This window comes from Larimichthys crocea, chromosome XVIII (assembly GCF_000972845.2).
Source record: "Larimichthys crocea isolate SSNF chromosome XVIII, L_crocea_2.0, whole genome shotgun sequence".
NCBI classification, from domain to species: Eukaryota; Metazoa; Chordata; class Actinopteri; family Sciaenidae; genus Larimichthys; species Larimichthys crocea.
This window is the reverse complement of record NC_040028.1, coordinates 20,597,337-20,624,094: the sequence shown is the minus strand read 5'-3', so window position 1 is coordinate 20,624,094 and position 26,758 is coordinate 20,597,337. Positions and strand designations below refer to the sequence as shown.

General features: G+C 44.4%; 1 protein-coding gene across 7 annotated transcripts in view; it reads left to right on the top strand.

The window, feature by feature from the left end:
• Window positions 1-13,344: 13,344 nt before the first annotated feature.
• Window positions 13,345-26,758, top strand: part of LOC104929430 (probable phospholipid-transporting ATPase IH) — a 31,581-nt gene continuing 18,167 nt past the window's right edge. For 6 of the 7 annotated variants that reach the window (XM_027290915.1, XM_027290914.1, XM_027290918.1 and 3 more), the window contains exons 1-6: window positions 13,345-13,837; window positions 22,337-22,459; window positions 22,673-22,762; window positions 23,799-23,879; window positions 24,423-24,530; window positions 26,110-26,238. In XM_027290915.1, the coding sequence (XP_027146716.1) occupies window positions 13,799-13,837; window positions 22,337-22,459; window positions 22,673-22,762; window positions 23,799-23,879; window positions 24,423-24,530; window positions 26,110-26,238 (570 nt within the window). In that variant the 5' untranslated portion in view covers window positions 13,345-13,798. Of the gene's footprint in view, window positions 13,838-22,336; window positions 22,460-22,672; window positions 22,763-23,798; window positions 24,129-24,422; window positions 24,531-26,109; window positions 26,239-26,758 lie in introns of those variants that run through there. The other variant, XM_027290920.1, reaches the window with a different exon arrangement.

Here is a 26,758-nt window from a genome sequence, read left to right as displayed (position 1 = left end):
CTCTCTCTCCATCTCCTCGCTCTCTTTTCATGTGATCTTCTCTTTTATTTTATTCCCCCCCTCGGGGCAACTTTTCAGATCCAGACACTTTTGTCTCTCTTTCTCTCTGTCACGACTTCAAACGGCGCCGGTGTTCAGGTCATGCTGATGTGGCCCGGAGCATCGGTGACTGCGGCCGTCTCAGGTGTACGTCTCCCAGCGTGTCCTGGATGACACTCTCTCTCTCTCCCTCTCTCTCTCTCTCTCTCCCTCTCTCCCCATCTCGCTGCTTTTAATTAGCGTAGTGAGGCAGGCCCGAGCCACGTTCACCAATTATCAACCTGCTCGTGGAGGTACCTCTGCTCTTAATACTTCTGCAGCTGGGAGAGAAAACATAATTACACCTGAGCTGCGTCAGAAGAACGGAGCATGTCTTGATTTTCACTCAGTCCCAGGATACACGCTCAGGGAAGAAATCAGAGTGTGTTTTTATGGGAGTGAAATCTCCATGAGCCCAGAGCCGGCGCAGCAAAGGGAGGGTCCGTGCTTTTCTTTGAGTCCTCTCCTCAGGCTCGGCGTCTCAGGTAGAGTGTAACTGGATGCGGCCTGTTTGTGGAATACAAGGCACTTGACCAAGGGCCAGCACTGCTCCTCCCTCCCTCCCATCCCCTCCCACCCCTATCCTTCCCCTACCTGGGTCAGGTTACCCCTCAGCCCCCACTCCTCCACCTCCTCCACCTCCTCCTTTCCTTGAGTGGTGGCAGGTAGTGTGTTTAGCAGAGGCATCGGTGTCTGTGGATGTTGAAAAGCATGTGTCTGTATGTTTGTACTCTACCCAGACAGGTGTTTGTGGCTGTGTTTGGGCTCGGCAGCTGGGCTCCTGTAACTGTGCCCCTCTAATGTGACTGGGTTGGCCGAGGCACGGAGGCGGCTGTCTTTCAACCACTGATCCCCCTCAGAACTACTCATCTGATCAGGCTGGATCTGCGCTTCGCGGCTGCCGGGGTCACACAACCCAACCCCGGGGTCAACCAGCTAATTACAGACCCCTGTGTCCTCCGTCTCTGTCACCACCGGGTGAGATGGGGAAGGTGGGGCGTGGAGTGGAGGGACGAAGCCTGAGAGGGGAATAAAAAAAAGAATATTGACTCAGACATCAGAAGGTCAGCGGTGTATAACCAGGCGCTGCACCTCTTCCCTGTGTGAAGACAGGACGAGTGTGCGGCTCTGCTTTTGCAGCATCTCGGTCACGCCCTTTCCCAGCCCCGAGGCAGAGAGAGAAGTTTAGACTCATGGGACCGGAGCTGTGCGGGTATATGTGGATTTATGTATCAGCCTGCCACTAACCTGACGTACAAGGGCTGAGCCAGTTTCTGTCTCCTCTTTGTCTCCGAGACTTACTGTAGCAGGAAGGCTGGAGAAAGAGAGATGATGAGACTTCTGTCAAACAAACAAACAGCTTGATTTGATCTCAGAGTGAGGCCAGACCAGGACTCAGGTCGAAACCACACAAATAAATCCTAAAATAAATCATAAATCATTATGTTGTTAGTTTCTTCTCTTGGTTCTTATCCAAGAAAACCAAATCTACGACTTTAAGGTTAAGTTATCGAGCTTCAAATCGAGAGTGTTCGGTTCAGTGTGATCTGACTCTGATTCCTCTTCATATTTTGGATTCCTCATTCAGGAAATAGAAGTACACCAGTCGATGCTTTAACCTGATTGGCCCTTCTGTCTGAACTTCCTCACACCATCCGATGTTTCACCTGAAGTCACTTTAATTCTTCTATCATTCACTCTGTGTGATGCTCCTCTGTGACCTCAGATCAGCTGCGCTGTGTTTGTGTCTGACCTTTTGGCTGTGACCGCTGACTGAACTGGGGATTTGTGGGATGTGGAGTACTGGTCACACACACACACACACACACACACACACACACATGCACAAACATACACAAAATATGTACCAGAGCAGCGTTACATTATATCAGGCTGCAGGTTCATTAATCACAAACGCGAGGGCTTCTCAGCCAACGTCGGAAATTAATCAGAACCGGGGACATTAATCACATGCATGAACAGCAGCAGTCACACCTGTGACAATGCCATCTGATTTAAACGTGTTACTCCAGGCTGTGTTAATGATGCCACCCAGGGCCAGGCAGAGCGACCTCTCCGTGATCACTGAAATAATAATACATTAACTATGAAGCAATTTTCTTACATGTAGTCTGATGCACGCTGCAGCAATTACAGCTGTTTTTTTTTTTTTATTTCTTCCAGCTTGCCCACTCCGACTGCTCAAATTATATTAGTCATACTTCTTTTTCTTCCCCTCCTGATAAATACTTGTTTGAAAGAGTTGAAAATAGATTCAGTGTGTGTGCATGCTGTGTTGTGAACATTCTCGTTGTTTGTTGTGTGAGAGATCGATTCTGACATAGAGAAAAGGCAGCGAGCTGCGTGTGTGCTTACACTGCCCTCTCTTGAAGCCACTGCAGCGTTTCCCGGAGAGGAGCTGCAGCAGAGCAACATCCAAACAGAGAGAAACCAAAGGCATCAGAAATTCAACACAAGACGCTTATTATTGTTTTTAAATTATTACACAGAATGAATGAAGCTTAAACACAGCAGAGGAAACTGAAGATGTGAAGCAGATATATAAAAAAATATCTGATGTTTAGAAAGAAATCCTTCAGTTTAAATTCTATAGATCCAATCTGTTCAAATGTTTCTGTGCAAGTAGACGATACAAGAAATGTAACATTATGAATAACACACGATGAAAGTGTTTAAAAATGTGTGTTACATAAACACATCTGACGAGCTTTGTCATTTTTCTTAATTACAAAATGTTAAAATCAGAGTTAAGAGAAGAAATCTAATTATTTTATAATATTTGATGCACAAACACTAAAACACACACATCCTCTGTGTGTGTGTGTGTGTGTGTGTGTGTGTGTGTGTGTGTGTGTGTGTGTGACGGTATCATCTCCATCCCTTTGTTAAAAATCTTATTACTGCTTTAATTATTTACACTCCAGGAAAATATTCAACTCAAAAAACATTTCAAACATTTTCAGGCAGTTCTTAGACTGAAGTGTGTATTCATGTGACTCTTCATCCACTAATTGAAGAAAGAAAGGAGAAGTTCAAGTTGATGATCAGACGTCTGCTCGCTGTGTTCATCTAAGAAGGGTCAAAGAAAAACTGAATTTTGACTTTTTCAACACAGAAATCAAAAAGAGAATCGACACGATGACCTTCAGCAGCTCGAGAGGTGCTCACGCTCAAACCGTCCAATCATCCAGCAGGCCTGTCTTCCTCTGTCCGGTTCTGATCCGTGAGTTGGTGCCGCGCTCGGCCTCTCTCAGTCTGCTCTGCTCTCTCTCTCCTCGACAGGCCCGCTCTGATAAACTCATATCACACATGACAGCGAAACCCAAGACCTGGCCTAATTAGCGGGCGGATGGAGAGAAATGGATGGAGAGAGAGAAAAGAGAAGGAGGGAGAGAGAGAGAGAGAGAGAGAAGATTGAAAATCAAAACGAGGGAGACTTTATTAACGGAGCTGGTGACCCCTGCTCATTTATTCATGGGGTTACTAAAGAGGACTTTGGAACAGAGCGCCCTGCCAAGCTGCAGCCATGATGTGCTGCTCGCTGCTCTGCTCCTGAGAGGTTGCTAAGCATCACAAACTACCTCTCTCTCTCTCTCTCTCTCTCTCTCTCTCTCTCTCTCTCTCTGCTTCACATGCAAACACACACACACACACACACACACACACACATGCACTTGACACCTTCCTCAGTAGACTTACCTGTCCAGGTATTCCAGTAATCCAGGCCAAGCCTTGTCAGGTGGAAGAAAGTCTATCCCAGGGCAGAGACGGGAGGAGGAGGGGGGGAGGTGGAGGTGGAGGTGGAGGTGCAGTAAGTCTAGCCGGTGGTGTGGTGGTGGAGGTGGTGGTGGTGGAGGAGGGAGGGGGAGGACCAGAGACAGGGGGCAGGTAAAGGGGATCGTGTTCAGGCTCCTGGGGACAGGAGGCTTGGCGTGGCACCGCACTGCCCACCCAACATCAACACTCTCAGGTTCCCCTGGCTCAGATGGGCCAGATAATCACCCTCTCTCCACAGGGACCATCTGGAGGCAGGGAGGAGGAGGAGGTGGAGGAGGAGGAGGTGGAGGAGGTGAAGGCCATATTTTATTTCCATAAAACATAAATTCACTCATCTGCTGGCGAGCTGGAAAAAAAACACCACCTGACATCTGATTCACACACAACGTTCACACAACATGTAACGCCTGATCCGGAGAATACACACACACACACACACACGTGTTCGCGCTCACAGCAGTGCTCCCTCTCATGTCTGAGTGTCTCCGGTTTGATTGACGCTCCTATCCCTGTCGAGATCAGAGGACAGCCACTGTGATTATCATCTCAACGTGGTAACTGAGACACCTCTAATCCCATAATAATCCCTCACAGTCAGCCCTGACCTCCTGCGAGGAAAACATGTGCGTGCACACACACACACACACACACACACACACACATATATATGTCTGTTTACATTCTGTAACACTTTTGTCTCTGAGTTTCTATTTATTATAAAAACTACAGCTCTGACTACATCTTAAAAACAGAAGAACAATTTATTCCTCAGACTTCAGCACGAACATTTTTTATCTGTGAGTTCATTCGAGGTGCGATATGTAATCATCTGAATTATTAAAGGTTCATGTTGACCTGTCAGAAACACTCCAGGCTCGAGGACCTTTCATTTTAAAATGTTGCTGTTAGGAAGCAGAGGGTGAGGCGAGGCGGCTGCAACCAGCAACTACACCACCAGCAACTACACCACCAGCAACTACACCACCAGCAACTCTGTGAAGTTATTTATCACTTTATATAAATTATTATTGCTCTGTCTCAATTCTTATTTTAACATTTGAAGTTAAAGATGACACATGACCCCATGCAATAATTTGTATATATAATAGAGATATATATATATATATATATATATATGTGTGTGTGTGTGTGTGTGTGTGTGTTAAAGCTGTTCTTTATTTAAAACTGAGGCACTTAACCCTCGTTATGTCCTCGCCTGGTTTTACCTTTTATTTAAACTATAAATTATAAATAAATCCTGCGTCACGCCTTTAGTCTGACTTCACGGCACACGTTCACCCTCCTGTTGAGGAGAAGCGGTGATCAGAATTTCAAAGAACCTTTAAAAGGAAAAATCAGATTATTAAACATGAGAATGTTCTTCAAAGTTCTGCAGCCGCTCAGTTTACAGCAAAAAAAAAGATTGTCAGAGAACTGGACAAGAGCCTGTTTTTAAATGTAGTGAAGTGAAAAGCAGAACATCTATGTCACACTGTACCTGAACATCTCATGATTCAGTACTAAACACAGAAAGACGTGAATATTTGAAACTCCGTCCATCGTCTGATGTGAACTTGTTTACGTGACACTGAGAGCTCTGGGTGTCGTTGTATCATCACTGTATCATCATCATCAGGTAACTGACCTGCTGTTTATGTGCTGCTGCTTCCTGACACCTCAACACACACACACACACACACACACACACACACACACACACACTGACGGCAGCAGGTGAGAGGAACAACACGGACAAACACTGTTATTAAAAGATTATTTTGAAATGTTACATTATTGGCTTTAACCTCTGCTCTTGTCAAAGTTTTGTACAGTTGATATTTATGAAGTAATAACTGGAACATGATCAGTTCATTGTGTTACAGATGAAGCTAATAACTCAGGATGAATTATTATTTAATAACAGTGACAGCGAGATCTAATCCAGATATTTAACTTTCTAATGTTTTATTATACGAGTCTCTATGGACACTGATCTGATTATGTTGTATATAATTCTGCAAATAAACTGTGATTGCTGTAAAGTCTTATGAGGCTGTGTTTTTATTACAACATAAAATAGTGAATTATGTTTTTTTTATGAGTGTAGGAGCCAGATGAGAGCGAGACGCCTTCCCACCTTTGTCTGACAGTTACACTCATGAAAACTATGGTAGAAGTGGTAGAATAAAGCCACTATAGATGTGATTCTTTGTTGAACCGGTTATTTTTAGAAGAGCTGCGAGGACGAGGGGCCCAGATTTTTATGCTGCACCTCTTAGAATAAAGAAAAGCAGCAGCGTGGTAGTTATCGCTGCAGACGTGTGTGTAATTACACACAGCAGAGCCCCCACTGGGAATCCAACACACGTATAGACAACATACCAGGACTGCTGTGTTTCATGGTTGCACTAACAAGAGAACAGGCGGGTCAAGCCGTCGCTGATCATGCAGAGGGATGCAGGTCAGGGCTCTGTGTGTCCACGCTGCACATGCATGCTCTGTGACGCAGTCTGAGTCTCTCACTGTGAGGTAACTACAGCCTCTCTGAGGAAGTGGAGTGATGGCTGGTTTGCTGCCTTAACTGCAGTGAGATGAGCTCAGCGGGGGGTCTGGGAGTCAATGGATGTCACTGTTTAACAAGCTGTTTCAGGACTGTTCTATAGACAAGAAAAACTGCAGACAGGACAAAGAGAGACCCTGAAAATGTGTGTGTGTGTGTGTGTGCATGTGTGTGCATGTGTGTGTGTGTGTGTGTGTGGATGTGTGTGCATGTGTGTGTGTGTGCGGATATGGTAATAACACACGTTGAAGGAGCGTGCACCCTATGCAACACTCTGGGGGGTCCAAATGAGTCATTACTTCACCTCCTGGGAATAAAGTGTGTACCTTATTTTAAAAGACGCCTGAAATCCAGATAGACCTTCGATTACTTATTATTACGATACTTCTATAGTCCCACCTTTATTCCCACAGGTGGATTAATTATCAGAAACTTTTCTGGTATTGTAGATTTTCCTGTGTCATAAAGTATTCACAGATATGTAGTGACAATGTTCAAGATGTTGGTATTCTGTGGTAACTGTGTGGTGAATCTCATTTTTACGTGAAATAAATAGATTTATTATTTTGTCTTGAATGGAAATAGTTAAACTCTGAGTGTAATCTAAACTATGTTTTGTATTTCTGCTGATATTTCATCTATCTCAGCGTATATGTCCATCCTGTATATATCTGTTACCAGCAGCCATTTTCTGCTCGACATGTCTGTTCTTCTTTTTGTCTGCGGATCTTTGGGGCTGACCAAAGCAAGCTGCTGTCAGTCAGCTGATTGTGAGGCCGATACGAGATCCAGGCTGAGAGGAACCCGGCTGAGATCTCCCCCCGTTTGTCTCCTTGTGATTGGTTTAGCTACAGATTGAGACTACAACGATCTATCAAATTATATTTCACACACTGTGAATCCTGTAAAACAGGATCCTCTGTGATGTCTGGATTCAGACAGACATCCACACGTGTATTCAGGTCATATTTTAAATTATTAACAGTGAGTAAACACAGGATGATTTAAAGGTCCAGTGTGTCAGATCTATTGGCAGGAATGTAACACAGTATTCATCAGTGTTTATACCTTAGAAATAAGAATCTGTGAGTATTTCTGGCGTAATCTGAGAGGGTGAGGTGTGTGGAGAGTATTCATTTGGTTGCAATCTGCAACTTCGCCGCTAGGTGTCACTAATTCCTTCACACGCTGGACCTTTAAACTGCAGTACAGAAGCTGAGCAGAGACAGTTTGACGTCGTGACGTCTCAGAACTTGATGTTTCTGTCTCACTGGTTGAAACCTGCAGCAGTCGACCGAATCCATAAAATCCATAAAATATCTGCTCTGACTTAAAGAAATATGACGTGTGCATGCGTGTCCTTTGTATTAACAGACAGTGTCAGACGCTCAGTGTCACTCTGCCTCGCTGGCCTCTCCTCTCTCTGTCTCAGGTACAAACACTATTTTTAAAAAAAATAAGTGCACAAGCTCGCCAACGCCGCAGGATATCACATTTTTATGACTGGTCTCAGTGGTGTAACTACAGTACACATCCATCTCTTTGGCATTAGCGTGATAGATGTATTTTTCGTGCTGCCATTAGGGCTGAAGCAGTATGCTGTGCAAGGCTTGTGTATGCTAATGTGGCCCTCTCACACCTGCAGTTTCCAATTACCCCGGAGGAATGGAGCCAAGACTCGGTTTGCAGCCACCAGCAATAATATGAGTAATGGCAAAATTGCACAAGTCCTTTATGGAAACTTAAAAAAAAAGAGAAGAAGAAATCATTCAAGATTGGGTTGAAATGGCACCGAACAAGAGGCAAGAAGTGAGTGTGAGGATAGAGCGACGCAGGGTGTTGTTCCACTGTGTTGGCTTCAAATGTTTCTTCACTGTGTGTGTGTTTGAGCGTTTACAGCGTTTAGCAACTTTGCAGCTCGAAGCTTTCCTCGGATCAGAACTCGGCACAGTCCGAGATGAACGGAGGAGATGTGAGGGAGCGTCCACTTGAACATCTCAGCTCCTCAATCATCTGTGCTGATTTCTGTTCTTGTACGCCGTCAGCCACAGATGAACCGAGCCAACTTGTGTTTTCCCTTTTTCTTCGGCTCCCTCTGCTCCACGCAGGCCGGAGCCAACTATGCTGATTAGATATTTGTTATGACCACGTGAGAGAGAGACAGAGAGGCAGAGAGAGAGAGACAGATGATACTTGATAGGCCTATTTTCTGGGTATTGAGCTGCTGATAGTGTTTGTGTGTCAGACAGGGTGGGGGGGGATATTAGGGGTCCTCGTGGCTGCTGGCCTCGATAACAGGGGGCGGAAAATCAATCACCCCCCTTGACAGCCATGTGAGGAGCTCCCACCTCCAGCTCCTCCCTCCTGTTTCTCTCTGCTGTCACTTCCAGGATGCGACATGCAGGAATCCACATGCACACATGCAGCAGGCACCTGGTGGAGGCGCTGGCAGGATTAGTGAGTTGTATGAGTTGGTTACGGTGAGGAACACATGTTCAGGTCACCGTCTCTCTGACTGCACTGTGTTATTGCTCCAAACCCGCTTCTTCTTCTTATTATACTCCCCTCTTTGCATTGCTTCTCTCTCTCTCTTTTCCAATGCACATGTGTGTGCGTGCACAAGCTGCATATGTTGAAGGGGTGAGGAGGGGGGCATCGAATCCACAGAGAGGACTTGGCAGTGACTCTTCTCCCTCTCGCTTCATTGCTTCGGTCCTCCCCAAAATCCTATTTCACGGTGCCAAGCATCCGCTCCCTGGGATCTCCACAGCTCCCATCTCCAGACGCAGGTTTAAGCCCCTCTCTTGGCACCCGGACTGGGCATGGAGAGAGAAGGCATGTGACGCACACCAGCACCGGCAGAACATAACAAACACACCTATTATATTTGCTCAGAGAGAGGAAGCCGCTCAGTGCTTCTGTTACTGCTGCTGTAACCTCTGACACGAGTGGAGAGGTCACACGTTCACTCTTCATCAGCTCAGTCACTCAGCAATCAGCAAACACACTCAGAAAGCCATTCAGTCAAGTAACAACAAGTCAATCTGCTGAAGCTTCATCAATTAATAAACAGTAGACAAAACACTGAGGGCTAATTGTCACCTTCTGTTAATTAGTTCTGCAGGGTAAACTCCTGCTTTAACGGTACTCCAATTACAGCTAATCAAAGCAATTAATTAGCTGCCAAATTACCTGAATCTACACCAGCAGAGCCATGGAGTGAGTGTACATGTGCTGCTGCACTGACACAACTCGTGTGTGTGTGTGTGTGTGTGTTTGTGTGTGACGGCCACTAGATGTCACCAAATACCTGACTGTGCAGCACGTGGACAGCCAGCATCATCATCACAGTGATGCATGATGTCACCAGCTGATCTGTGATCAGCATTTCAGTTCAACATGAGACAAACTGAGAAGACTCTGCAGAGACCAGATCAGGACGTCTCCGTCATCCTCATCTTTGTCATCAGCCACCGCAGAGTCCTCAAACCTCTGAAACATTTCAACTTCAACTTCATTTATTTATATAGCACCTTTCATACAGAGCTGTTGCCCAAAGTGCTTCACAGAGCACAGAAATAGACAAAAACAGTTCTTAAGGTTAGAGAGAGCAGCTGCATGAAAAACTAGAGATCAGAAGAAAAAGTAAAAAGCATCAAACTACAACAATGAAACAAATAATAAGAAACATTCAGACCTATAGGTACAAAGCAGAATTTAAGAACAGTTGCAGTGAAAGTAGATCAGACCTGTGCAGTGAATAAGCACCAGAGATAAAAGTAAGTGATCAGGACATACAAACTCAGCAGTGAATGGCAGCGTAGGTAACAGCCCGGCTAAAGAGGGATGTCTTCACTTGTTTTTCCCTCAGATCCATAGACAGGCTGTTCCACAGATGGAGGCCGCAGTAGCTAAAAGCCGCCTCACCAAACTTCTTTGTGGAGGTTCTGGGGACAACTAGGAGTCCAGATGCCGAGGATCTGAGGGACCTGCTTGGTACATACTATATTTGTCAGGACTCTTCACTTCATGTATCACCGACAGACTTGAGAACATCATCCTTCCAGCAGCTCTCAGTCATGCAGGACGGACGACAAAGGACAGACTCTGTCTCTGTTTGCACGACCTCTGCTGCATGCTCCGCCTACAGCCTCATTTAATTACACATAGTTCTCTATCACTATTTGTAGTTCTACTTCATATTTGTATAAAACAATGATATAGTTTTCTATTTGTTTAGATGTTAGCACAGGTAACTTCCTAACACAGTTTTATATTTAATTTCTCTGCAAATCTTCAATATTTTAGCACAGATTTTAATTTAAATGTATGTTTAATGGATGCTCAAATTTCCCTCGGGATCAATGAAGTGTGTGATACTGATTGTGGTTCCGTTCCATTCCGGTCAGACAGGGTCAGGGTGCTGCTGCATGTTGGAAAGTCTCTGCTGCACTAAATGGAACTGAACCTGAATTAGTAAAACTGAAGAATGTGTCTAGTGTGTATGTGTAATGTGTAATGAATGTAATGAATGTGTAAAGTCAAATAATCGTCAGCTCTGAAGGATTTTTATACCTGATGATGAGAAACAATCATCCAGGACATCGACAGACGCCGCGCCCTGCAGCGATATCCAAAATAAAAGCAGCTGTTCCCAAACATCAGCCCATGCTCCGCATTCTTTATTTTCCACAGTCAGGAATAATTCATATCTTCAGCATAATAGGATCCACTGTTTGTGCTGACAATAGTACAGAGTCAGCTGCTCGCACTGCAACAAGAGCTGTAATGATTCAACTACACAAGAAAGAAACAATACTAGAAAGCACCGACACAAGAGGCAGTTTACGCTTTCAGCTAATGAACAGCATCAGCACACACAATCTGTTTTTACAATGTTACAACAGCTGATGGTCTGAGCAGCACAGTGAGGAGACCAGAGAGCCGGAGTCAGCAGACAGTACGAGGAGCCTTCATCAGTGCAGCCATGCTGGAATAATCTGTGAAGATACTGAAGGTTTTAAAGTTAGAGCCACAATCTCAGCTCAGATCACTCAGTGAACACGGAGCTCATATACACACAAAACAACACGACAGTCATCTGCAGTCATGAGCGTCAGCAGCTACATGTATTCATACAGTGAGATGGTTCTGATCTGTAAGATGTTCTGACTCCAAGCTGAAGCAGTTCTATTGTTGATTACTAGCGTTACACTCGTTGTTATGTTGTATTATTCTGGAGAGCAGTGTGCACACTGTGTCCAGATATGCAGACTGAGTAACCCACTGCCCTGTGTGTAGCTCCCCCTGCTCGCCCACACAGAAGACAGAAGGAAAGAATGAACAATGACCCACGATGATCCTCCACTGATGGAACAGTACGAGTCAGTCAGCTATGTGATGATCACAGCAACAGCAATGGAAACATCACCCAGTGCTTGAAACATGAGCAACAATCTGGAAATCAAGGCCAGCTGCTCTCGGGGGGAGGATGTACTCATGTAATCAGATTTCTTTGAGCAGAAATGAAGTAGATGGTTCATTTCCAGGATGGAGACTCTTATTATAGCACACATTATGATATTTCTTCATCTGCTGGGGTGGTACAGCCTGAGCTCTCCTCCACAACATAACAAAGACATAAAACGCAGCGTGCATGTAATCGTGACAGTCGATACATAAAGAGCATGTTGTAATCGGCCCACTGAGGCACGCTCATCATTAGACACTAAGTGCCCCGAGGTCTTGAGGGAGGTAAACATCCACGGCAGCTTCGAGCATTAGTAGGTCAGAGCTGAAAGAGCTGGATCCCTGTGCATTATTAATAGCACGTGTGCTAATTGAAAGTCATAACACCACAAATGAAACGTTGTCTGGTCTGGAGGAACTCCTCCAACATGAAGACCAGATCATTTCAGATCTGCCTGTCAGAAATAATAATTACTGTGTTTGTGCCCAGTGAAACATTTCACAGTAGTTTACTGTGAAAACTACAGTAACCTCTGATGTACTGCAGAGTTACTGTGTGTGTGTGTGTGTGTGTGTGCTGGTATTCAGGACATGTGAAATATGTTTCTGCCTAAATATACTCAGGGGTTAAATATGCCGTCACATACAGTATATATTATATGTGTATATAAACATTATGTTAAAGTAACTTTTACATTTACTCGAATACTCTTCTATTTGTACTTTATGCAAAGTACTCCACTACACTTGAGAGGGGATTTAATGTAGCTGTAATCTGATAGTTGTGGATACGTTTGCACTTCATCTGCTCAGTGCTGTGACCTTCATTCATTTACAGTCTGATTTAATTCTCTATAGTTTATTTTTATTTCTATTCCTGGTTCTCAGACATATCTCAGCCTGGCTTCATTCTGTTTATCTCTGAACATTTTATTTGTCTGAATGTTTCTGTTTTTCTGTTTGGTATTTCATGCAGCTGTTCTTAAACTCACTGGCTTTTCTTTTATATTGGCATAAACTAATTTCTGTTATTTCTGTTTTATCAGTGTTGTCTGTTTCTGTCTTTATCTTTGAATCACTTTGGGCTGCATGAAAGCTGCTATATCAATAAATAAAGTCTGAGTTTGTTTCCATAGAAAAATAGATTTCTATTTGTACTTTTTATATGATTTCTTTATTTGTAAAGGTCTCAGCACGTTTCATTTAAATCCAGATGATGTTTTATAGGTGAATAAGTGAATACAGTTGACAAAGTTGACCAACTAAATTGAATTAAAGTCAACATTTTGAGTTTTGAGTGCACTGCATGTGTTTTACTCTGGACTGGACGTATGAATATTATTATTATTTTGAATATTTTCATATTTTGGTCTTGGTGCATGTTCTCACTTCTTATAGTGTCGGAGCTCAGTGCGCATGCGCAGCGTAGTCATCTGACGCGCTGCACCGACCGAGGCCACAGCTGGCAGCACCGAGCGCGGACACACCGATCCTCCTCCGAGCCTGCACGAGGGACTCCTGCACGAATAATAATAATAATAAAAATAAAAAAACGTTTACCGGACGAGGAGTGAGCGCGCGCACACCGTCACGGGGGTTTTGGACGTTTTGCACGCGGTGATCCGGCTCCTGAAATGCGGCCAGCAGCAGCACCGTGAGTCCGGCTCGGTGGAAGCGCTCGGTCGGTCGCTGCATGGCTCTTCCCGGGGATGCCATGAAAATCACAACAGCCGACTGAGACACAGAGACAGACCCTGCACGGCGGCGGTGGTGTTGGTGGTGTTGGTGGTGGTGGTGGTGTTTGTGGTGGTGAGCGATGGATGCTGGTGCAAAGATCCACATTAGGTAGCGTTTAACGGGGATCTGCTGCACAGTGCACTCGCTGTCTGAAGGATGGATTTCAGCCTGCTCCGGAACATCATCAGCAGATACGTAAGGGCCCGTCTGTCAACACTGTCCCAACTGTAGCTGTGTCTGCAAGTGCAACTATGAATAATGCATGGCACATATTTCATCTGTAGCTGTGTGTGTGTGTGTGTGTGTGTGTGTGTGTGTGTGGTGAACTCTTGTGCTCCTCTGCAGTGATAAACACGCTGCTCTCCCTGCAGGCCATTGACTGTGGGGGGCTTTACAGTGTTTGTTGTGGAGCTGAATGGGGAATGTGCCAGTGTGGCTCCAGATGCAGGAGCGGCTGCTGAATGTGTGGAATAGAAATGAACTTGGCTGGTTTAGTGAGTTACAACATGCATGCATGCTAAACTGTCTGCAGAGGGGATACATCACAGAGCTCAGAGATCCACCTCCATGTTAAAGGTCCGGTGTGTGCAGGATTTAGTTGCATCTAGTGGTGTAACTGCTGCATTGCGACCTCCTCACATCACCCTCACCTACCTCGTAAACAGGCTGTATGGAGCAGTAACAGTGTAAGGAATGGACGGAGCAAAGCTCAAAATATGTGGCGCTGGATGTCGGTCCTGCTCATCAGAATATTGGCAAAGACCTAGATCATCAGTGGAGCTGAATGACGCCTCTGTCTGTAACCACACCCACCTGTCAGTCAAAGCGTCCACACTCTTAACCCTGCATAACTTTAAGCCTTAATATAATGTGAACAGGTGAGTTGTATATAAATTCACCCTCAGTACAGTTGTCATGAACGGGGAAATTAGCTACAGAGACCAAAACTGTTTTTTGTACCAGGCTGTAAACATGTTTATTTCTGCTGTGAAGTTGGACATTTGGACATGGGGACTTCATTTCCCAGCAGTGGAGGTTGCCACTTGCTCTATAGAGTCAGTATTTAGTTTGTCTGCTCTGGGCTCCCGTAGAAACACGGTGGAAGTCTCATTTTCAGGTGATTATACATGCATGAAAACATAGATATGAATATTATATTCCATGTCTGCCTTCTTCTGATCTCACACAAAGTAGATGCTGATGATGAGCTGTAATCAGATTACTGGGTTGGTCTCTGCTCATCAGCCAGAACAGGAAGCAGCTGGTTGGTGGGCGGCTGAATTAGCAGTTGAGGAACCAACTGTGACAGGTCTGGTGATGTTCATCGTATCGTCACGGCGACCCTTTCACCTGACCTTACACCCGGCTCAGGTGCAGTGAAGATAACTCTCATCAGATGCTCCGGCAGGGCTAATATCAGGGGAAATCAGATCCACAAGTGAGGCGGAGTGAGGGACGGGTGGGGTGCAGGGTGGAGGGGTCGTGGAACACGCCCCTCATCTCTCACCCTTTGCATCCTCACTCAGCAACATTATGAAGTAGACAGGGAATGAATCATTAATTCAATTATCCAGATATTGATTGAGAATCGGAGGATGGTTGATGTATGTGTGGGCCTCCGCTCCGTGTGCATCACCCTCTATTAACCCTGCCATATTCTGAACAGCTGCTCCCGTAATGAGGCCGCATAGAGGAACAAACATTACATCATGCAAGGTGATTAACATGTGATAAGCAAGGCGTCGGAGCCCTTCCTCTGGACACAGAGTTGTAGACCTCCCATCAAGGTCACCGCCTCCTGTACTCTCATAATACAGCTGAATTAGTGAAGCTTCTCCAGCCGTGAAAGGATGTTCGTCTGATTTAGTCCACTGTGCTCCACCGGGCAGATTTATGAGCCTTTCACTTCATATCTTGTTCCCTTATTAACGTCCTGTCTGTATGTCTGTCTTCGTCTTCTCACTTGTCCTCTGCGTGGCTGGTTTTTGGTTTATTGACAACATTGTAATACATTTTTAAAACACAACATCTTAGCCTCTTTTTTTAAGGAAGCAGACAGTCTTGTAGGATGTTGTTGGACGTTTTACAGGCCTCAGCGTCGTCTGGTCTCAGACAAAGAGGACTGTAACTGATTTATCCGTTAACTGTCTGCGAGGTGACATCAGCCAAATCTTCTGGAATAAAATCCGGCTTCCTCAGCCGCAAAGAGTTCATCTGCGAAACAACACACAGCGGTTTGAAAATCCTTGGCACTGAATGAGGTGACTAAACGTAGTCTGTACGTCTGTTATACACTGTCTTGGTTTCACTCGGTCTCGGTTTAGTTCGTCTTCACTACAACACTGGAAGCAGACAAGTTGGACAGTGTCAGGACGCTTTGCTCTGACGTCTGTTCAAACCAAATGTTTATTATTATGTGACATCATTTCCTGATCTGCTCTTCAGCTCGACGATCGCTGCATCAGCTGTGAAGTTCTGTGATTATTAGTAAAGTGTACAGCTGTTCATATCTGTCCTGTGCAGCACTTTGCAATGAGAATGAGAGTGTGTCATGCTTATAATAAGCCTGTTTCATGACTCGAGAGGGCCGAGCCTGTGCGATACGGTAACTTGTTGTTGGAGAGAGAAATACGGTGTCATGGTGATTCACAACGCGTGAAGTTTAAATGGGACATTTTGTTGCGTAATAACCTAAATCTGTTTAACTTGTCTCACAGACTAAGACTCCATGCAATAAGATATGTGTGTGTGTGTGTGTGTGTGTGTGTGTGTGTGTGTGTGTGTGCCCTCTTGTTCTGGTATCTCAGCAGACTCTGGGCCTGGACATGACAGGAAGAGATCTTATTTATAATGAGATTTATCTGTAAAATGACCTCCTGTGTGTGTGTGTGTGTGTGTGTGTGTGTGTGTGTGTGTGTGGTCCTCTCTTCTCTTTGGTCGTCTCATAATAATAATAATAATAGCAATGGCGTGATGCCTCAGACTGGCGCAAAGCGTGAGAATGCATGAGGTCATGATCTGGATGAGAGGAACTTTGGTGTGTGTGTGTGTGTGTGTGTGTGTGTGTGTGTGTGTGTGTTCGCTGGTTATATTAAATACATATGACACACTCGTTGGGGTTTGAATATCTTCTCATATTTGTAAAGCGTCGCTGCGGTAACACTTTGATCCGTGTCGGCGGCGTGCCCACAGGTTTACCCTCTGTCGTCACCGTCCTTTACATCTTATCTATGAATGTATGACCGTTAATCTCTCACAGCCTCGGCCGATAAAGGAGAAAAGGCGTCGCTTTGATCAGAAGGGTGCCAGCTTTAAAGCAACGTTACAGCTCTCACCGCTGCAGTTAAGGGCAGTGTATTCCTGTCCGCTGCCCCTCCGCCCTCCTCTCAGAGATGGGGCCCTGGCGGAGAGACAGTGGGTGATTAAAAACACACAGGATTTGTGTTCGGGCAAAGTTTTACCCGCTGGCCTGTGCGTACATCAGAGAAAAGCCTCGCCTTAATGCCTCATAAGAGTTATTTTATCTCCCACAGTGACCCGGAGACACAGGATTCATTATAAGACAAGTCATAAGTCATATTTCAAACCTTTATTTATACGGCATTTTAAGGGAACTTACACAGACTAAAGTAGTATTTTAAATAACAGTGAAACACTGTAATATTTCATGGCGTTCATATGGTCTTTTCATGTCAACCATATGGCCAAACAGTGTTTCTTTTGATGACAGAAATGTTTATATATTCAGTTAAACTATGAATTCAAATGACAACCTGTAGTTTTTTACACTGTAAAAAAGAAACAGTTGTTTGTACGGTACGGTAAGTCAGCTGTGGGTACCATAATAAATACGGTATAGCCTTTTCTAACATCAAAGTAATAGGATATTAGTACTCTTGATTTCATGTGGGTGTTTGATTACATATTCTAAAACATTTGTAGATTTTACAGTGAAAAACTGCCAAAACATGACGGCAAAAGGCCGTAAAATATGCCATTAGATATTAATTATAAATTATTAATATTATGTTGTTGTGCTGTACAATTAGTACAATCAGTCTCTGATATAAAAGACTGCTTCATTCTGTATAAAGGTTTTACTGTGTTTTACTGTATACAGGAAATTACTGTAAAAGGATATTACACCGTTTTGCTATATAACTGACATGAAAATATCACATGAATGCCGTATAAAAATAAAGGTTCTGCCATGTACTATTATCAGTCTTTAATATAAAACACTTTATTCTAAGACACTGTATAAATACAAATATTTTACGGTCTTTTACTGTCATGGTGTGGCATAAATTTTTTACAGTGTTTCTATAAATTCAGATTAAGACGAAACGGGAGGGAGGGGAGGGGGAAAGTTGCACGGCTGGATTAAAGACTTACGTAACAGTTGGATCAACGCGAGTCAAGTGGGAGAGGAAGCTGAGGCACCAACAGGATGCACGTTTTAAAGTAATCCCACATTCATCCTTTCATTTAGATGTGGGTATATAGTTATTTGCGTCATCTGGCTTTTTCAGATTTTCTGCTACGTCTGTGCACAGTTCCTCCAGAATACGACTAATGGAGTTTAACCGGGGACGGCGCCTCTCCTTATTTCATTAGTTTCTTCCTCATGCTTTCTGCTTCGTTCCACACTCTAAGAAGTCCTGGTTGAACCAAACAAAAGCGTGAAGAAGATCTTGAGGATAAAGTCTTTAAAGACTAATACTTAACATTTTTCCTAACGTCGTATAATCTCTGGTCAAGTCCATCTTCACGGCGTGATATGAACAGGTTTGATCTGTAACGAAGCCTCTCCTGTTTCTTTGCATTATGAACTCGCAGACATGGCTGTCTGTTGCTTCGTGCCGTGTTGCCATGGTGATTAATGGTGAATGAGGAGCATGTTGAACAGGTAGCCTCCTTCCTGTTCAGCTCCTTTTATCTCCGCTCAGCGCTATGACAAACTTCACAGCTGTCTGTTAATAAGAATCATCATAAATATTCTCAGCCAGCGGCCCTCTGAGCGCCTCTTAGCTATTCATACATTCATTATCAGGGCTGTGTGTGTGTGTGTGCAGATTGATTAAACTGAATTACACCAGAGAGAGACGTCTCATCTATTAAAGACTGCAGGAATATGTAGATTAAAAAACAATGGTGTAACATTACCTAACATGTTCACTTTAAATGGTATTTAATCCAATGCCACTGTCATAAATATGGACAGTTGAATATCTGTTATGATTATATTACGTGATCAAGTGACATAGCAGCTAGCTGTAATATATAATAATAATATTATTCATCAACATCCAAGAAGCCCAGCTCGGCGTATGTCTTATTTCCAACAGTCAGTCCAACAGTTGTCCTCTTGTCATTATGTCCATAGAGGCTGGGTTACATTAGCCGCTTACCCAGCTCCGGTTCTGGCACGACACTGGTCCCCTGTCAGTATTCACCCTCCTCTTCTTCTGTAAATCACAGAGAGTTGATGATGAGAGTTTTTATTATTATATATTTTCCCGTAACATCGACTGTAGAGCGATACTCCATCGCCACGTCCCGTCCGGTTAACACGAGCAGTTGATTAAGGAAGAGCTCAGTCAAGTGAGTTTGTTAATGACGGAAACCTGCTCAACATGCCGCGTGCTTCTGCAGTGCAGCACAGTGGAGGAGGGGTGAGACACGACCATTTAATCAGGCCGGTTAATGGTGTGTACCTTTTTATTTCACCTCTGTGGCAGAAAGGAGCTACAGCACAGAGAGATCACGGCACTGCCGGGGTCAGGGGTCGCTCATCCACAATGAAAATATACACGTCCACACGTCTGGACGTTTTAAAGCCTAAAGACGGCCGATCTGCTCGGTGGACTTTAAACTGTGCACCACCTTACAGAGCGTGACAAAAGAAGTTGCAGCGGTGTGATGTGCCTTATCAGATCCATCGTGTCATTGCTGATGATTGATGGTGATGTAAGATCAGCTCTCTCTCTGCTGGGAGGCCGTTTCAGCATTGTTAATATAGACAAAGCTTCCATGTCCTGCAAGCAACCAGCCAGCCACTTTGTCTGATGGAGTAGCAGAGTGAAGAGGAGAACAGCGGGCCGGGGGTTGATACGGATCAGTGAGGATTAATGATCGGATAACTACAAAGCACAATGCAATCTCTCTGTGTCTTTCTCCATCGCTCTCCCACAGTCACACTGTCAGAGCGTGACACACTCTGCCTGAAGATGGAGGGAACAAAGGGAGAAAAGTGCAGAGAGAAATATGAGGCGACGAATGATGGAGTCAGCCGGTGGAGGATTTAGAAGGAAAATGTTTGAATAGAAGGAGGAAAGTGGTAGATACAGACAGCACCGTGATCGCTCTATCAGTTAGAGGATCGACTTATTGATTTATGATTTCAATCCATCCATCAGTTTTCTGTAACTGCCTCTCCTCATCGGGGTCACGCTGGGGCTGGAGTCAGTCCCAGCGGACTTAGGGTGAGAGGCGGGTACATGGAGACAAACAGTTCCTCTAACATCCACCTGAGGCTGGCTCCAGAAGTGAGTCAGTCTCCATAAGTCCCCATGTCCAAATGTCCAACTTCACAGCAGAAATAAACATGTTTACAGCCTGGTACAAAAAACAGTTTTGGTCTCTGTAGCTAATTTCCCCGTTCATGACAACTGTACTGAGGGTGAATTTATATACAACTCACCTGTTCACATTATATTAAGGCTTAAAGTTATGCAGGGTTAAGAGCGTGGACGCTTTGATTGACAGGTGGGTGTGGTTATAGGTGTCTTGTTTGAGCAGCCAGGCTTCGTTCAGCCGCCTCACGTCTGCAGATGAGCAACGTTTTTGTAGATTTTCAGATTATCATGATGTTAACCAGGATTGTTTCAGCCTGTCACACTCTGTATCTGTGTGACAGAGTGTGTTTGTTGGCTTCGGGCAGGTACTTTCCCTTCAGTGTGTGCTGCATCATCTGGTCAACATGGCACCAACCAACTGCAGCTTCTGTCCTTTGAACTTGGCGTCTCCAGTCTTTCATCGCCTCGTCACTTCTTCCTTTTGTCCGTCTCAGTCTTCTCTCTGCTCCTTCTCCACCTCTCTCTCTCTCTTTGCACTCTCTGGGTCATGTTGCCCCCCCTCATGTTTTGGAGGGGTCTCAGGTCAGCTGACACTGTTGGCTCTGTGTCTATTTTCATCCCACTGCCAAGCGCCTGTTGATCGCAGTGGATAAGTTTAGATCTGAGACTCTGCTTTTGACCCAGATTTTTCACGATACATGAGCGCACCAGGGAAACTTAAACAAGCCTTTGTCCAAACTTTAAAGTATCATTCCGGTTCAAACTCGTGGATCTGAATGTGAAGGTTACCGAGGAGACGTGAACATTTCAAAGATTTGCTCATTGGCAGCGACGAGCTGCATCTCTGCCAAAACTTTGAGGACATTTTAAGCAGTGAAGCGCTGCTTCTACTGAAGTGCTTGTCCCAGAACTTTTCTGCTAATGGTCAACACTTCTGCTTTGAGCTGTGTCAGGCGGGCTGCTTTGCCAAAGGCTACGCTCACACTGCCCACTCAGGCCAAAGCATTAGGAGCCACGTAGGAAGCCAGATGGAAGCAAACAGCTGAATGCTGAGGTCTCTTTCCACAATAGTGTGTAAACGAAGGACACTTTGGTAAAATATGTGCTGCACTAAACTCCCAGAATGCACTCTGTTTTAGTCCCCAGGGAGCCACTTAGGTGTAAGTGAAATGTAGGTTTGCAAACACGCGATCAGAATGTGCTTCCATTGTGTTTGCATGTCGTAGTAAAACCAACAGAGTGAGTGTTGCTGTGATGGAGCAGAGTGCAGACTGCAGGTGAACAGATAAATGACAGATCCACACAGAGCTGATCACTCCGACACACGTGAACAAACACACACTCGTCCATCAGCCGGCCCGTTCGATTAAATTCAAGACAGCCCGGCAAACGTCTTATTAAAACTAATATTTTATTTCTTATTTATCTGATTAACTTTGATTTTCTGATGTTTAGGGCTGCAACTTTCATACTTTTGTTATAACTTTATTTCCTGTAAGTCATTTTCTGTCATATAGACATAAACATACATTCATATATGAACGTAACCCGTATTCGTACCCTCCCCTTCTCCCTTCCCGTTCTTCACACATTCAATGAAAGGAGCTCACACTCAGTGAATGTGTCACGAGGACCTTTCAGTGTACGTCTCATTTTTTCTAGTTGAAGTAGAATTAACACCTCCTGAATCTCCTTAACGGCATTTATTCGATTTCCACTTCATTAAGATCACCCTTTGTGTGCTTGTGGTGTGTACTGTATTTCCACGGGTACTGGAACTGAGGAACTGAAAGGTAGTCAAATATGGAGGACCGGAAATCAACCAGAACACGTGACCCAATGACACCGAGTTTCCACATCTGGGACAGAGAGGGTGAATACATGGGTATACTTTAGCTAGACTGTCATTGGTGTGCCTTACACATGTAGAGGAGGTGTTGGAGACAGGAGTATAATTCGGAGGATCAATATTGTGTGTTTATATTATTACTGTTCCATGGATCCATATTTAATAAATCGACATCATTAAAATCATCTGTGAGCAGCTTATGAGGTGGAAGCAAACATAAAGCCAGTGCAGTCTGATCTCTGTACACTATCGTTCTCTCTGCATCAGTGTGTGGGAGAGGAGATCTGGGTGGACAGTCGGACGGTATACATCGGGCATAAAGAACCCCCTCCGGGAGCTGAGGCCTACATCCCTCAGCGTTACCCCGACAACCGCATCGTCTCCTCCAAGGTGAGCGAGCCACATTCTCATGAGTCAGCTCCCGTAACGTTCATCATCACGTTATCCTCTTTTAGACGGCACGTAATCTGTTTTTAAGGATGACTCAGCTCACTTTTCTTACGCCGGTCGAGGTGTGAGATGATGTTTCCCTTCCTGTTTCCCCGTGTGTGTGTGTGTGTGTGTGTGTGTGTGTGTTAATAATCATGTCACTTTGTCCCACAGTACACCTTCTGGAACTTCATCCCCAAGAACTTGTTTGAGCAGTTCAGAAGAATCGCTAACTTCTACTTCTTGGTCATTTTTCTGGTCCAGGTGAGATTTCCATGCCGATCACGAGAAGTTCTTTGTTTCATCTGAAGCTCTGAAGAAACAGCTGCTAACAAACTAACAAACGTTACATCCTTGGGTCCATTTTGCACTTTTATTTTTTAAATTCTGACCTGGCCTAGTTTTAATTAAAGTGCACGGCTTTGCATCAGGATATTTTCAGGGCAGCTGAACACGGCCCCAGTTTTCATACATACGTCGGTACCTCGATAGTGGAGATCAGACTGAATCTAGAATCTTTCCATATTTTTATTTGAATGAATTGTGGCGCTGTTGTTGTCAAACTTACAAGTCCTTGGGCACAAATCCAACCAGAAAACCTGCAAACATTTGAACCCAGCAGATCAGGTGCTGAGGTTCACTTGACTTGACTTGTAACATCATGGCTGAAAACTATCAAGTCCAATCAAACGAGCTCTGAGGACAGTTTAGTGCCCCTGATTTCAAAATAAGATTAACAGTTCAATCCTGCACCTGTGTCTGACATCACCTGGATGAGGATTACCATCATTTGAATTTACTAACATCAAGTCTTCTTGAACTTCTGTCAGTCCAAATCAGAATTTTTCCTTGAGCATTAAATGTTGAATAATCATGCAAGGACGACCTCGTCATAGGAGAGCAGAGAACGTTTCTTTAGAACACAACATGGCCAGCAGCTCGGGCGTTTCGTGTGCTGTATGTTTTATCAGTAGCATGTGAAATACAACACCGTCTTAACAGGAAGACCTGCAGCAGTGTTTGTTCTCCTTTCTTTGTGTTCGCTCTCTACACCTGCACACGTACCGTCTCTAAAACACAGCAGCAAACATGCAAAATAAAATGATCTAACTCTCAGAGAAAGGATGTTTCCTGTGAGTGCAGATGGAGGAAATGAAATCAGATGCGGATCCTTTGAGTTTGTTAGATCGGTTCTTACAGAAGCTTCTTCTTCCCTGCTGCACTTCCTTACTCAGTGTTGCGTTACTTTGCACCCTCCCCCCTTGCATTTTCCTCCCACTCCTCCTCTCCCCCTTTGCAGCTTATCATCGACACCCCCACCAGCCCAGTCACCAGCGGCCTGCCCCTCTTCTTTGTTATCACTGTCACCGCCATAAAACAGGTAGGACACACACAAACACGCTCACATTTCCGGGAAATATTGCCCGGCACCGTGCGCACACACCAACTCCCAGCCTCAAATACACATCCTCTATTATCTGTATATACACATTCCTCTCTCAGTGAAAGGACATGCCATTGAATATGTCTGCTGATGTGAGAAATATGATAATGAATGGTCTCCTCTGTTAATCACTCTAGCTGAGGATCCCATGCCCCCTGGGAGATGCATCCTCTCTTCCACGTCCCGGTACTGAGGGATGGGGTGCTATCAGTGATAGATGGAGCTGTTCTGGCTAAGGAAGCCTGAGTTTTACTGGGACATAAATCTAAAACATGACATGTTGGCTAGAAATCCGGGAAACAGGTCACTAAACTCTGGGAGCACAATGCTAATTAATTACGGTGCATGACTTTCACCTCTCCCCCCTCGGTCTGTCTTGATCTCATGCTATATACTCTGCACGATAATCTATATTCTGTGTTTCCACACCACTGCCAACAAACACATGGGCGTCCTCTTACCGTCCTCTTCCTCTCTCAGGGCTACGAGGACTGGCTCAGACACAAGGCTGACTGCTCCATAAACGAGTGTCCGGTGGACGTGGTGCAGCAGGGGAAGGTGGTGAGGACACAGAGTCACAAGCTACGGGTAAGAATGGCCTCATTAGAGCGGTATAGCACCTGAGGCCACAGAGCAACACTACAGTACTGCTGCATAGCTCACTTTTTCTATAACTGCCTGTCACCCCCCTCCCATCCCCCCTTTCCTTTCCTCTCTGCAGTCCTCCCTAACTTTGTTTCCTTCCTCTCTCGCTCTCTCTTGTCGCTCCCAACAATTAATTGCCCCTGAAACTGTAGAAAAGGAGCAATTACAGTGTCCCCTGGTGCACAGTGCAAGAGCCCCCTTGGAAAATGAGCACGACTGATGTATTTCATAAGTTATGGATATTCCTGTCATCGTCCCTTCATGTTCTCTTATGTCATCCTGATGCAACAGCAGATCACTGTTAGGTAGCTCAGTCTAATTCTTTAAAACGCTTTTTAAGCGTTTGTGTGACAGCGCTCACGGCCAGCACTCCGCGTCACTTCCATTCTCTGTCGTAGTTTCTATAGTTACTGATGATCTGCCTCTGCTCCGCGATCAGAGCGTGTTAAAACCCTTCATCCCAAACAGCTGGGCACTGTAGTGTGTAGTAAGTAGTGCATTTGTTGGGAGTATTTTTAGCATTTACAGCAGCATGCCTGTGTGTGTGTGTGTGTGTGTAGGGGGGGTATGCCAGCTCAAAATAAACTACAGTGCCCATGCTCATTGTAATGAATTACCAAGTGAAGCTGTGTGGACGAAGACGAGCTTCATTTAAGTGGACTAAAAAGACCAGAACACACATTCACTGTGTACACTGTAAGTTCACGTCAGCACCATTAGACCTTCAGCTACATGTTTGCCATCACGAACCACAGTACCCAGGAAGCTCAATAAATGAATGTACTCATTAGATAATTATAGACCTTACTGTTTATATCGTGTAAATGTGAAGAGCTTCACCGAGCTGCAGGAATCTATCTAGATCACCCGACGTGAATGACGGAGGTGTCACACTGTGTAATGTGGATGTCTGGCTCACCGTCTATGTAGATGTAGAGGCATATTTCAGTCTTATTTCACCACCGCCGCTGTGTGGGAGGGTACATAAAGGGCGCCGGTTCATCTAATTCCTGCTGCGTCTGCTGCTTCTGTCAAGTGTGCAGAGACTGTGTGAGATGTTTAGGGTCAGCACAGAATAAAGCGTCTTATAGTTTAGTGGTTTTCGCTGAATATCATTGGTTGGGTAAAACATCAACATGTACAGAAACTCTGTCTTTGTCTGTCCCCCGTCCCTGTCCTCCTCTCTCTGTCTTCCAGCGTTTTCTGCATCAAGGTTTCTTGCCGCCGTAGATCAAACAGAGAGGATTAGAGCGTGCATTGGGAGCAGGAATAATGATGAATATATTAATCATGCAAAATCAGAGAGCATGTGTCATGTGTACGGTCACCGTGGAGATGGGATTTATCCGAGCTTAAGCCGCTCCTCTCACATAATCCGTTATGCAACTTCTCAATCCTTTGAAAAAAAAAAGGATGAGCAGACGCTGTGTGAGCCGGTGTGTCTCTTTGTCTTTTACTCTGTGTTTACGTGAACACTTCTCATTTATTATTGATGTGTGAGCCGCTGCTTCGTGTCTGTCAGGTGGGGGACATCGTCGTGGTGAGGGAGGACGAGACTTTCCCCTGTGACCTCATCCTGCTCTCCTCCAGCCGCCATGATGGGACCTGCTACGTCACCACCACCAGCCTGGACGGGGAGTCTAGTCACAAGGTGCCGGCATGATTTTGATTCGATATATTTTTAACTTGACTTTAATTAAAGTAAAAAAAATAAATTTAGCATCTTTGATCCCAAAACCAATTACCCATATTTTAAAGTGAAGTTTTTTTTTTTTAACTTAGCTCTCTTTAACCCATAAAAGACTTTCTATCATTACTTCACCGTAACATGACCAAAATTAACAATAAATTCAATTATCATTGAAAAATACTGGGTATACCAGTTTTACTGAACACTGCTGTAATTTATAGTGTGTTCTAGTTAATTTGTTTGTCAGTTTTAATGTGTGCTGTTCTTATTTGACCCACCTAAAATGTTTAATTAGCAATATACATTTAGAAACTGTATCAATATCTGCTTTTTGTGTCCAACTAACTGTTATATTATTATGATATTCAGTTTTCTGTCGTATAAACCTGAGAAAACAAACAAATTTTCACATTTGAGAAACTGAAATTACATTTATTTTGCCATTTTTGCTTAAAAATGAATTGAAAATGATTTTATAATA